Genomic DNA, 13144 nt, shown 5'->3' on the forward strand with positions numbered 1-13144 from the left:
CAAAGGAAAGGAAAAGCTGTAATTGAACAATTAAGTTCCACTCGGCGGTGGCAAAATTGCGTAAATATAAGATGCTCCGCGTTTTGCTGCTCCACGGATCTCTAAAAGACTGCTTCACGTTTTGTACACATAAACTACCCAGCTTCGCGGATTTTGCTCCGTGGAGTTCGGCTGTGCTAGAATTAGAGAAGCTGGAGAGCTTCCCAACATGACCGACAAGCAAGCCCATACATCACCAAAAAGGCACATATGAACCAACTCGTGTTTCTAAGTTTCAGAAAAATTTGAGATAAATCACACAATTCTAGACAAAAAAAGAGAATGAAACTTACACTTGGCCACTGTTACATACATATTTAAGTTTTAAACTTGGTATACATCTTCTACATGCCAAATTTGTTTCATTTTTTTTACTTTATTTATTCCCTCCAGCGGTCCAGACTTCAATACTTGTGCCATGTTCAATGAACCTGACACATTTTAGCTTATATATTTTGCTTGATAAATATGCGACAAGTATTTAAAACCCAACGGAGTATGTTTTTAATGTTCATCACGTTATCAGGAGTACCCAGGTTCTGAAAATTGTCGTCCCCTTCATCACACACAAGACAGGCCTAAGATAATGCAGAACATCTCAGCTCCACTAGGTCGATTCAGTACGTTACAGTATCAGTTTAACGCCTACATTGATAGAAATAATGACAGTACGTATATTACCCAAAGGCGACAACATATCCTCAAAGGTTTGCCATACTACCTGTAGCCAGTGACGCTTGTGAATCTACTTGTCAAGATGAGAGGTGATACTGGAAACCCTGATCAATCATATAAGGGCTCCAACATATGGAAGAAGATCCACGTTCATGCAACAAACCGTCAATGGCTCAAGGACGTACCTAACACCAATAGTGGCCCTAAAACCAGCAAAATCTCGGTAACAGTGTTCACAGCACCAGCACCATATAGGTGCACAAAACCACAGCCATACTGATATCCGAACATAATCTATGCCTCCGGAGAATCAACCATATCAGTGTCAACAAGAACATCTTCAGACATTGGACAAGAATATCCGAACATAATCTATGCCTCCGGAGAATCAACCATATCAGTGTCAACAAGAACATCTTCAGACATTGGACAAGAATTGCCATCAAGACGCCGATAGAAGAGCAGGTAAGCCGCAGATGTCCTAGTTTCCTCTTCATTGACAGAGGAGACATGACTATCATCAAAATGATACCAGTTGTCTTCTTCTACTAACTGCAAGTGCAAAATGGACATAAAATGAATTTAAGGAAACCCATAGGTGAATATTTACAATAGTATGCAAGACAAGGATGTATAACAACAATATAGCACAAAGTCGGGCCAAGCACCTTCGCATAGGCAGAATAGTGACCACCTCCCAAACCACCATAATGATTAATCACTGAATATAGTTCATAGATGGGAGGCTGGTCGCCTCTGGACGTGTGCTTCGCATACTTGCTCATATCAAGATGATGAATTGGAAAGTTCACAAAGGTATCTAGCTTATTTTTCATATAACGGCTGTATGAAAACCTTTTTAAGTGGACCACCAATATCTCGGGCAACCTCCACAAGTCAAGTTTCTTGCTGGCCTGTCTGTGCTCCTTGCAGCTAGGACAGTACCTGTTGCAGATGCAAGGCAGCAGTGGAAGCCATCAGAAACTGAAGGTCGGTAACAGTAGTCAAATAAAAGAGCAGGAAATACACTAACCACATGTCATCAGGGCCCAGAGGTTCGTCCTTCAGGAAAGCATCCAAGCATGAAAACAAGTTGACTGCTTCTTGCCGGGTTTTCTTTGACATGAATCCCGGCTTGAAAACATCAGGAAGATCCTCCATGTACTTGAGGTTATATATCTCATGTTCTCTAACAGACCAGTCCATCAATAACCTCATGGTTGCCCCCAAAACATGATTAGAATCTTCATCTATAGGATTTCTCACATGACCTTTATCATCACTCAAGTAAAGATTAAAGGGCAAAAGCTCAGCATCAGTTATTGCTTCATCCACATTCGACGTAGAAAGACCCTTCTCACATGAGGCGCCATTATCAGTTAGTACAATACCATCCAAACTTGGCCCGCTACCATTCAGCATGGAATCGCCAGGAGGATGCACTTTTGCTCGTACAAATGGAGCCAGCACCGCAGAGACAGCCGCATAAACATCAACTTTTCTTGTTGAGTCAACAGGAATACAAGTCACCAGAGGGCTTCCAATAAGCTTCCTAGAAATACTAAACTGGGGCTCTGAAGTAAATCTGGGTGAAATAACAAGCACATATAAGCCTCATTTGGAAAGTAATTCTCACAAGCATACTAACAGAATTGTGAAGAAATACATCATCACAGAAGTCAAGACATAAGTAAAAGTGGAGGAATAAGTGATCTCAGTTTTATAGGATAGCTGCAACTTAAATGAGCACAAAAAGGTGTACTAGAAGGAATATCTATCAAGTACAGTGCTGTAGTATAAAGTAGAAACTACACAAGCAAACCCTCTTTTTTTCTTACTTGGTGGCTTTCTCCTGCGTTGTTAACACCAACCAGTCGATAAAAAGAAGACAAGAGTCCAGCAAGTGAGGAAGATATGTATCAACTTCCAGTCTACTCATTCCCAATCGATCTCGATCTTGCAGTTGCAATTCTAAATATGCAGCCGCAAGCCTAGTTGAAATATTTGGACCTGGCAGGCAGTTCTACCTGAATAAAGCAAACGGGCAATTTCTCTGGTCTATTGTGACAGAAGGACCAGACAAGGAAGCGAACCAGACAAAGTCTGATCCAAACATCGGTTTTAACCTAAACTGGTGGAAACCAGGAACGGTCCAATCGGCCGAGGGAATCTCCATTCCTCCCACTAGCACTAAATAATGGTGCTCGCGCAAGAATCAAACCCCTTTTTTTTAGATCAGCAAGAATCAAACACTGCCCACCAGAGTTCACCAAATGAGGTTCTCTACGTCACACTAGAAATATAGTCTATACTTATTTCACGTTCAAAGTACAGACATTATTTTAATTGACCGCCTTATTATTTCTCTATTTCATTAGTAAAAATTATTATTTTCCTTAATTTAAAAGATCAAGGTTTTCCACATAGAGGGAGAAACTGAAAAAAAAAATACGGAGCTGGGCTAGAAGGACACCGAAACTACCAGTCCAATAAATCAATCGGTGAACTGGCAGTCAGACCTGTGAACCTACAGGCTGATAATTCAATCATCTGTCTATTTTTTAATACTATGACCGCAAGGCAGAATCCACACAATCAAGATAAGTCCAGCCTCTAATCGTGTTTTTGGCTATACAAACTGAAACCACAATTAACACTTGTCAGCCTCCAGCTCCATGTAGGAATTTTGAAAGACCAAATTGAGATCAGCTACATTTTATGAACCCCTTTGAAGAAGGTGTGATTGCTGTGCTGAAACCATCTATGCAATGCGTGCAGAGTGGGACCACTTAGGGCTCAAGTGTCCAGGAAATAATAACATGAGGAAATTCATACAGATCCATTTGGTGTGGTGAAACCTCTTCAAAAGCGCTTATCTGTTTCGATTTATGGATATGTTAACGTTGGGAGCATTTTTCAGATGCAAGAGAAAACCTTACTGGCAAGATTCTCCTAACTTCCTAAATTCCACCATCCAAGAGCACCACAACACAAAGGGGAAAATGAGCCTTAGATATGAAAAAATCAACATTTGCATGGCTCTTACCTATCCACCTTTCGATGCAGGATCTCAACCCTCAAAAGCTTTTCATGGCCAACAGGAAGCTTATAAGCAACAAGCTGATCACCATCTTTTATGCTATGAAGTAGCTCTGATGGACTGAAATAACGGTAAATCCGATAATCGTATACCTGAGGAACATGAGTAACCGTTCATGAAAAACTACACTTTTGAGTTTCTGGAATGGCAAGGCAAGCAAAGACAGAAATGGATTTTACCTCTGCAAGTAACAATGTCTCGGAATCGTTTAAGCAGCATGCATCACTCAGGGCTTTAAAGAGATCTCTGCAAGCTCCATTCTTTTGTACTGTAACAGTGTAAGGCATGGGAAGAAACTCCCCAGTACCACTAAATACAGTCACAGTCATCATTCGAGTAACAGTTGAGGGCAATGGTAGTGACAAATACATGAATGGGTCAAAGGTAACAGAGATTTTGTTGCATTCTGGACAGACTAAGGTAGACTTGTATTGTCCCTGAAAGATAGAATAAAGAAATAGTCGTTATGGTAGAGAATGCGAAAAAGGTAATCTTGTTGGCAAACAGTTAACACATATGATGATATGAAGCAAGAGAAATGGCAATCTAATTGTTATATAATTAAACCAAAGAGCAAGAATGAAATATTGTGGTTCACTTTCATATCCAGTCTTACTGTAACCATTTGCAAGTGAAGCATTCTGGACAATTAGAGACGCTTATGAAGTTTCAGAGAAATATTTTTGTGTCCATCAAATTTTACTAACAAGTGAGTTATTAATAACAAGCACAGTGCAGTGTGTGCCCCTAATCTTACATAGATATTCGAGGGTTCAAGTAGATCCTTAGAGTTGAAAAGTGAACATTTAGATCCCTAGACTTGAAAATTGGACATATGACATATCGATTAAGTGAGCTCTACAATAAAATTTACTGGCTGATGTGGCAAGCGTTCTCCCTCCTCTCCATATAACAATTCAACCAGCACCTTTTGGACACACTGATATCACCCTCGTACAAACACGTATTCATAGTGAGCTCAACCGCCACAATGTGATAGCAGCCTCGGCAATATTGCCAACCACCAAGCCATAGCCACCATGTAGCCCTGGGGCTAAGCCATTTTGTACATTCTCTTCTTCCATCTTGTACATATTTTTCTCTATTAATAAAATTTACTGCCAGGGCCTCCCTACAGTTTTCAGCTAAAAAAAAACAAGGGCAGCAACTTTGCCATGTCCAATGGGTTTCTTGTTTTTAGAGACCTAAGCCCCCTGTTTCAATAAATCAGCATGCAGATCAAATATCACTAACATATCAGATTTGGACAAAATGTCTGGAAGGCAATGGAGATGTCATGAGAGAATGTGGTTCATGATATCTGTAAGCAATGAGCCAAGACAAACCCTTCAGCTATGTGCACAATCGGACAAGTATGTCGTATCTGTTGTTGCCTGATAGCGGTGCTCCTAAGAAGCATCTCACACAAACTGTGGTTTTCAAAGAACTCTGCTGTTCTTGTGCTCCCCAGTGCCTGGGGTCGCAGTAGAGACAACTGGAGTATAAAGAGCAACCAATCTACCAGGAAGCATCTCCACCCAGTGAAATGGCAAAGCCGCCTGGACCTAGGGTGTCTTCGATGCTCTACGAACTCAGAAGCTACACACATAAGATAGCTCTTGTTCTTCTATGTGTATCTTTTTCTTATCCCATTCTTAGGAGCAAGAACCCAAGAAGGTAAGCAAACCTTTATGTTGGCCATCAGATAGTGGTAGGATAGCAGAGCGCAGGGGCAGTTTTTTGTGGAACTGCCTACTACTATCTCCAAAACAGCAGTCACACAATTAGATGCCACATCAGCATTTAATACAATATCCAACATAGAATCAATGTCAGCAAGCAAAGCCAGTTCTGGACCTCGCTTAAAAGCCAAAGGACCTAATTTCAGGTTGAGGGACCTAGTCAAACAATCTATACAAGTTAAGGACCTACAGTGTCTTTTACCCTTAACAGTTGATAATCAAACTAATAGATCACGAACCACCTAACGCTGTACTGGCTACTTCATTTTTCATTGACTAAATAACCAGACGAACATCAGGCTAGCAAAACAACACGGTCTTAACGATCAACGGCCAGAAACATGATAAATATTGTACGATAAATGTAGATAAGCTTTCTTGTTAAAGGAAAGCTGAAATTCCATAACCTTCCGGAGCTACATTTAAACAAACAGACCCCAAAAGAAACAACAGATGTAGTCGAAGCAAGAGATCACAAAGCCGACTAGTTCCTAGCAGTGACTAACTTTCACATGTTCATCCAATTATACTTAACTTAGATGTCAATGAGCTCCTATTATTATAATTCTCAAGGCAGCATGAATACCTTATCATTCAAATCTGAAATGTACTTACCTGGAACTTATCTACTATTATGGAGTCATTTCGAGCTTTATGGTCATTCCAGCATTCTTCAGCAAATTCTTCATCAGGACGATCATCCGCATCCTTTGCTTCAATATATGGTTTCTTCTTCACGCGGTTGAGATCTTCATGCAAACCATCCAGCAAAAATGCAAGCAACTCCTGTAGGAAACAGGGCAATTCTTACATAAGGGAATATCATATTTTAATGTTTCACAAAACATGGCGAAACAGAAACAGCAAAAATGCAGTTTTATATATACACCATACTGGAGTACAGTGACACAGCTAATAGGACAAGGCCCAATAAATCATTGAGAACATGTGATCGGCAGATTCAAAAGAAACCATGCCTTAACTTTTCTAAATATTGTATTCAAGGCACGCATGAGAATATAAAGTAAAGCAGAATATATATAGAACAAAATATATTTAGCACACGGTCCACCCCTGATATTTAAGATGCACCATATATCTAATAAAGATTACAAAAGAGAAGGTAATTTGGATACGCCATATACGTAAAGGTACACCCTATATCTCCATGGGGATGCACAGCTCCAGGCTCCACTTGCCCCCTGGATTCACTGGTCCTCACTCCTAGACTCGCCGCTGCCAAATCCCCCAGGTCCCAGCTCCCCCCCTGGTGTCTGGCAGCAAGTAAGCTCAAGCAAGGTGTCCGCTACTTCATCTACCCCCCCCCCCCCCCCTGCTTCTTGCTGTCGGCCTGGTGCTGCTTGGATTGTTGTTGCTGTTCCTGTCACTGTGCTGCCTTTTGTTGCTTGCAGTGGACTGCAGTTGCTCGTTGCTGAATGCTGTTCTTGTTGCTGACTACGGAGCATTGCATCTAGGGGCAGTGGCATGGATGCACGGCTGGCAGCAAATATGCAGCTGGGACTGGTAGCACCAATGCTGGTTTTGAGAGTGAGGAGGGTGAACTTGGGGATTGGGCAGCATTTTGATCTCGTCACGCATTCTTATAAATTATATATTTTTACCTTATTGCATAGCATTCTTTAATTGTTCTATATGGCTGTTTTTGGACAATGTCACATCTCATATCCCCTTGTACGTACCCCTGGGTCATGTCCCAGTGTGGGTGCTTCATAATTTATAGCCAAGGGGCACGAAGGAAACAAGTTATGGAGATGGAAGAGAGGTATTTAGAAACTGGAAGAACAGAAAACATAATCAATGCTTCAGGAACTAAGGGACCAAAATGTTACCAAGTATCAAACAGGTGATATGGTACTGGTGTCATAACGAAACATGCTTGATCAAAGCACTGAGACAAAGTTGGAAACCAGATATACTTTGTACAGAAGATAGGACATCAGGTCTCAAAATAAGAGATAGGACATCTTGCTACTCTAGCATTATCACTAACACAATAAAAAAGAACCAGTACATTAACAAACTTAAATAGATGTATTTGATTCTTCCAACTTGAAATAGCATAAACATCTGAACCAATACATTCCTCATATCACAAACCTGAGAATCGTGCTGATTATATCCACTAAACTGAGGAGCAAAACGAGAAAGTTTCGACTTAAATGCACGTGGAGGTACAGAAGTGCGACCGGCCGACCAAAGTTTCCTCAGTAGTTCAGCAAATGCTACTGCAAGTTCACCCTGCACAATTGATAATCCCCAAATGTCAGGAATGACATCATCACATTGCCCAAGTGGGTAGAAATAAGCTCGTACCTGCAGCCCAAGCGGATTATCCGTGTTTATCTCCTGAGTGTAGTCCTTCAAAAAGTACTCGACCAATGGAGGTGTATGTACCAAGGACTGTATGGCGCTATTCATGAAGCATGTATTGCCCAAGTTATGTAACCCAGTCAATCCATGGATTTCATCTTTTGTTCCATTGCTGAAACCACTATACCCATCTTCTGTGTCCCTTAATAAAGGATTAAAGTGGTTATCTTGAGGAAGACTGGAGCCAATTCTAGATGAATAACCATTCGAGATGTTAGGGCCTCCAGCAATTGAGAATGATGATGTGGAGGGTTCCAGTGGAACTAATGCAAATTCATTGTTGGTACATCTCGGAGCAAGATCAGATGACCAGGTATAATCTATACTAATCTCCAGGAGAATCTGCAAGCATAAAGGAAGATGAAGGACTTTCAGCCAAGCCAGAGAAAATAGCAAAGCAAGTAAACCAAGGGCAATCGTGTATAAGGAGAACATTTTTACATAAACAGAAAGGATTGTAAGATTCAACCCACCCGAAAAGTGGGTTTAACTATTGCAAAATTAAACTCACACTAGATATTGATTTCGCCAGTTTTTACCAGTGTTGAAAAACAGAGTTATACCATAAGATACTAAGATAGCCCTACTAAATGCAAATTACGTCAACATAAGAAGAGAACAAACTCAAGGGTTTATTACTACTTAATTGTGGATGCTATAGCCATGTACAAAATGGTAGTGCAACAGCACACCATCGGACTGGGGGAGAAAGGGATGCAAGGCAACGCAGCAAAAGAGCAGGAGCCACATGTTTCAGCAAAGACAAGAGTGCATGACAATAACATAATACCTCTTGATCCATCGTAAGTTGAGCTTCCTCGAGTGTCTCACTCTGATTGGTCAGCTCTTTGTTCTTCGTCTTTTGGTAATAATCCCAGAGGCGGATCTGAATCATCAAAATAAAGAATAAACAAAATGGAAGATATAATAAGCATAGGAATGCTGCAGCTCTGCTAAAAGTAGAAGGCATAAACATGTCGGATACATAGATGGCAATGAGTATACCTTGGACTGCTCTACAGCCAAAATTGAGCAAACCAATCTGTAAAGCTCATGAACTTTGGCCTGGAAGCATCAGAAAGCAGGTGTAAAAAATAATAATTGTTCAAGAATAAAATTGCTAACAAAGGCATATTAAATTTCGGCTGAATACAAAACAGTACCAAGGAAGTAACTCATACAAAATTCATCTCATTTCATGCACTGTCAATCCAAAGTAGTTTCAAATACCACCATGTGACATTACTATTTGGGATATCTTGTTAGTTGTAACAAACTTTTGTTCCGTCACCAATGGCAAACAAAAAAAATATCAAGACCCCAAAACAGTGTTCCGGAGAACAAAAGAAGAGAAGTCAAAAATAAGGAAAGAAAGATAGACGAGCCCAATTGAGTTTTTCGTTTTTTGGCACGACCTTACAAAAGAAATTCGGGATCTTAAACTTATTATCCACGATGCAATAAATAAAAAACAAGATTACAAATGTGAATGGCCATCCAAGTTCAGTAATGTAGCGGTGTAACCTACTGGCCAACAGATCATCTATCACAAATCATAAATCTATGAGAAGAACCTCAGCTTGCATGTGGATGCCTGGATGGATAGTTACACATAATAATTGTATAAAAAGCAATAAGTTGACGCTAATTTACCTTCCTACTTAGTTTGATAGTCCGCACAGAGCTGTCTCTTTCATCAATTAGTGTCAAATGGAGGGGATAGACATCCACTATGTATCTCCTAGAAGTTGGATCCTCACAAATCACTTTCCTTGATATCGCTGGTCCACCTTTATACCTGAAACATCAATCCACCTCATGAGTAACTGATGGCGTCGAAGATTAAATACATTAAGTACTCTGCAGTTCACAAATAGTTGACACTACGGGCATACCTTCAGTCAAGCTTTTACACTCTGACTGCCTATATCATTTTAAACATCTAAAATAGAAACTTGAAAATCACAAGTATTTATCTCCAAGTATTTTACACATGTCCCATAGTACAAAATTTATGATCAAAACCATCTATTGAAGACTGTGTTGATGTCCAAAGCGTCAATTATTTGTTTGAGAACTAGAGGAGTATCAAATAATTCATCTGTTCCCGATACACATTGTTCTAGCTTTCTAAATTTGTTCTTCGACATTACATTATTTACCGCTTCGTCCCCATGTTTGTAGCTCTAGAATTTTGTTCTTTGAAATCACATTACTTTTACTAATTTTTCTTATATGCCCCTTTCTCTTTCATGTCATTGGCATCAGCGATTTAACATCTGCCAGAAGTTGTTATAATTAAAAGATCCAATAAAGGGGCTACATGATTCTGTAATCATGCTTGGACAACATGAATATAATAAACCAATTGTGTTTAACATGGAACTGTTACTGATGGATGACAATCCACAACAAAAGAAGTGGGAACTAAGGCACCATAAGTTTATCATGAAATACAAATAAACAAGACAACATAACAAAAGACATCCCAAAGTTCAACTCACAAGTGGCATAATTACATATTGTGGTGCTGAACTAATAGTAACAAGCATGAGGAGAATAACAACGAAAGAGCTAATCCAACAGGTAGGATGACAGAGAAGAAATTATTGGTTTACCAGAGCTCCTTAGACTAGATGCATTAAATGGGACTATCCAAAAACAAGAAAATGCATATATTACATTGCACTGCAATTGCATACCAGTCATATAGCTTTCTCCAAACTTCTGGTGGCACCAAAGTGTAGTCCTCCCCTTCCCTCAAGGTTCTTTGGAGCTCTTGCTCTTCACTGCCACTGCTATTTTCCTCCGAAACAAGCTTCCTGTTATCAATTTCCCCAGGTCTACTCGTAGGTTGAAGAGGAATGTCAGTGTCATTCTCCCCATAACTGAGTAAGCCCACATAAGATTGCCAGTTTGTCCACCAGCTGCAAAATTTAAACAAAATGTGTAGTTGATTAAACAAACCAAGGGATTGAAATATGCAAAGTAACCATTTTGATGAAAGGCAGAAGGCTCTATAAATTAAATTCAAACAGGCTATACAAACTCCAATGCAGATATGATATTTACAGCCATAAGTGCAATACAAAGGTACTGACAGTTACCAGCAACAAACCAACAAGGGTGTATTGATTCGATTATTTTAGACAACATAAAATTGCGGTACACATTAATTTGCAGGGTTTTATGTGGAACTTGCAATTTCCACTAGCGATCAATTGGATATCAGTATCTGCATTCGTAGACAGGAATACTGAAACGCAACTTTAATTTTATCAATGTCTGTATTCGTAGACAAGGTAACGTTATAAATGAAGCCCTTTTGTAATATCAAACTTATAACTCCTTAATTTTAGGAGAGCAAAGCCAACTAAGTCAATGTGAATCGATTTCCTTTATCTTCCTTGACTGTACACCATATCATTTTGTCAGTAGCCAAATATCTTAATGTATGAAGGCATGGAGGCCTATATACATTCACTTCAAGTGCTCAACAATAGATCTCAAAAAAATAAGTGCTCAACAATATACTCATGCCATACATAATGCCTGCTCAATCAACAGATGAACTGAAGAGTTTTCTCTAATATAATGATTAGAATCCCTCACAAATCACCTGCCGAAGCAGCATGAGCAGGCTTCTATTGCTACGCAACAATAGAGCAGAGTATCATTAGACACTAATATACAAAGTTAATATATAGCGTTACTAAAACCTACATGGTGAATCAAGTCAAGGGCACTCGTAAATCTCCAATTTTTACAACATAAGAGATAATCTGCCTTGAATCATAAGCTACCGCCACCCCTATAAAACCCACGATTTCCAAAGGAAACGGCAACAAAACCGAGAGAGCGTTCAGGATTAGATAATTATACTAATGCCCCCAACAATACCAGCCTAAGCCATAGCATATATTCGATCGAGAGACGGTATCACAGGAAAATGCGTCAGATCTCATGTCCCAATCCAAGCCATAAATAGCTCCGCGCGTAAGATCCGCAAAGGCGTCCGCGTTATCAACCGGAAACACAAACACATTCGACGAGCAAGCAAAAAGCCGCGAAGGAAAAATACAGGGACAAGTAGGAAGCTGGAGCGGCCACCTCTGTGAGACGAGGTAGCGGAGATCGCCGTCCTTGACATTCGCCTCCGCGTCCCGCGTGAGGGCTTCGACGGCCGCCCGCTCCTCCTTCGCCGTGCACGGCAGGCAGCTCGCCGCCGGGAGGAACCCCTCGGCGCTTGGTATCGTCATCCCCGTCCGATCCAATCACGCACGCGCGCGCGCAACTGAGATCGAGTCGAATCGGATCGAAACGAGACCTGCCTAGGGTTTGGTAGCTCGGGCGTTTATTTGTTTGGACGGAATGGGAAAAGGCGAAGAGTATACGAGGGAAGGAGAAGAAATAAACAAAGGATGACAGAAAATAACAATACTACTTGGGATTGATATTATTGGCTGTAGTAGTAGTAGGAGTAATAGGCATCGAACTCCTTCCGCGTGCGAGAGGCAAAGGTTGTATCAATGGCGTGTGGGTCAAAAACTCTCCCGTCCCACATGTCGGTGAGAACGAGAGTTGCCCACTATGTATGGGATCGGGACAATTGTTTTTTCCTTTTTTTAGGCCATCGTCGCTACCTTTATTAAAACCAAATAAAAGTTACATTGGCAGCTTAGTCTTCTCGCCAGTCTTCGGATCTGGCGAGATCAGTTTCTCGATGTGTTGTTGGCGTTCGTTGTTATCCGCGACGATAATGGAAGCCGGGGCGAGGTGGTTCTTAAAGCCCATCTCTACCAACTTACCAAAATGTAAAAATAATGGTGTTGATGCAGTAACTTATGAGTAGACCACCGCTCACACTTTCACAACCAAGAAGGTGACGTTCAACTCTCGCATCAGCATTAAGTCAATGGAGGAGTGGAACTTCAAACTCAATGATGAGCCAGCTCCACCAATCAAGCTGCTCATGAGGACTAAATAGTGCATTAGTCTGTAGGAGAAGCGGCAAAAAATGAGCTCTTTCATTGAAAAATAGTGCGCTTGCGCCTCCTAGACCCGGAGAACAAGAAGGAGATTAATGTGGTAGAAGAAGTAATGACTGATGCAGCTGTCTCCAACGCCACACTAGAGAATGAATCACGCCACACTATTCTCATACTCAAATGACTTAGAGGTCCCCACATCTTTCAAG

General features: G+C 40.7%; 1 protein-coding gene across 1 annotated transcript; it reads right to left on the reverse strand.

Annotated features, from left to right (window-relative positions):
- Positions 1 to 623: 623 nt before the first annotated feature.
- LOC127303319 (ubiquitin carboxyl-terminal hydrolase 9) lies at positions 624 to 12397 on the reverse strand. The gene is made up of 14 exons (XM_051334065.1): positions 12058 to 12397; positions 10650 to 10874; positions 9601 to 9745; positions 8953 to 9012; positions 8738 to 8833; positions 7891 to 8289; positions 7675 to 7815; positions 6172 to 6342; positions 3994 to 4251; positions 3761 to 3906; positions 1748 to 2299; positions 1383 to 1659; positions 1093 to 1266; positions 624 to 1014 (listed from the first exon to the last, which is right to left on the reverse strand). The coding sequence occupies exons 1-14, from the start codon at positions 12204 to 12206 to the stop codon at positions 1009 to 1011; spliced, it is 2799 nt and encodes a 932-aa protein (XP_051190025.1). The 5' UTR covers positions 12207 to 12397; the 3' UTR covers positions 624 to 1008.
- Positions 12398 to 13144: the final 747 nt, after the last annotated feature.

Source organism: Lolium perenne, chromosome 1 (assembly GCF_019359855.2).
Source record: "Lolium perenne isolate Kyuss_39 chromosome 1, Kyuss_2.0, whole genome shotgun sequence".
Taxonomy (NCBI): Eukaryota; Viridiplantae; Streptophyta; class Magnoliopsida; order Poales; family Poaceae; genus Lolium; species Lolium perenne.

Excerpts from the sequence above, each read along its gene's own strand:
- LOC127303319 (XM_051334065.1), bottom strand. The coding sequence starts at position 12,206 with ATGACGATACCAAGCGCCGAGGGGTTCCTCCCGGCGGCGAGCTGCCTG. Across the intron at positions 9,746-10,649 it reads TGGAGAAAGCTATATGACTG|GTATAAAGGTGGACCAGCGA; the intron begins GTATGCAATTGC and ends TTGATGTTTCAG. Across the intron at positions 7,816-7,890 it reads ATAATCCGCTTGGGCTGCAG|GGTGAACTTGCAGTAGCATT; the intron begins GTACGAGCTTAT and ends TCAATTGTGCAG.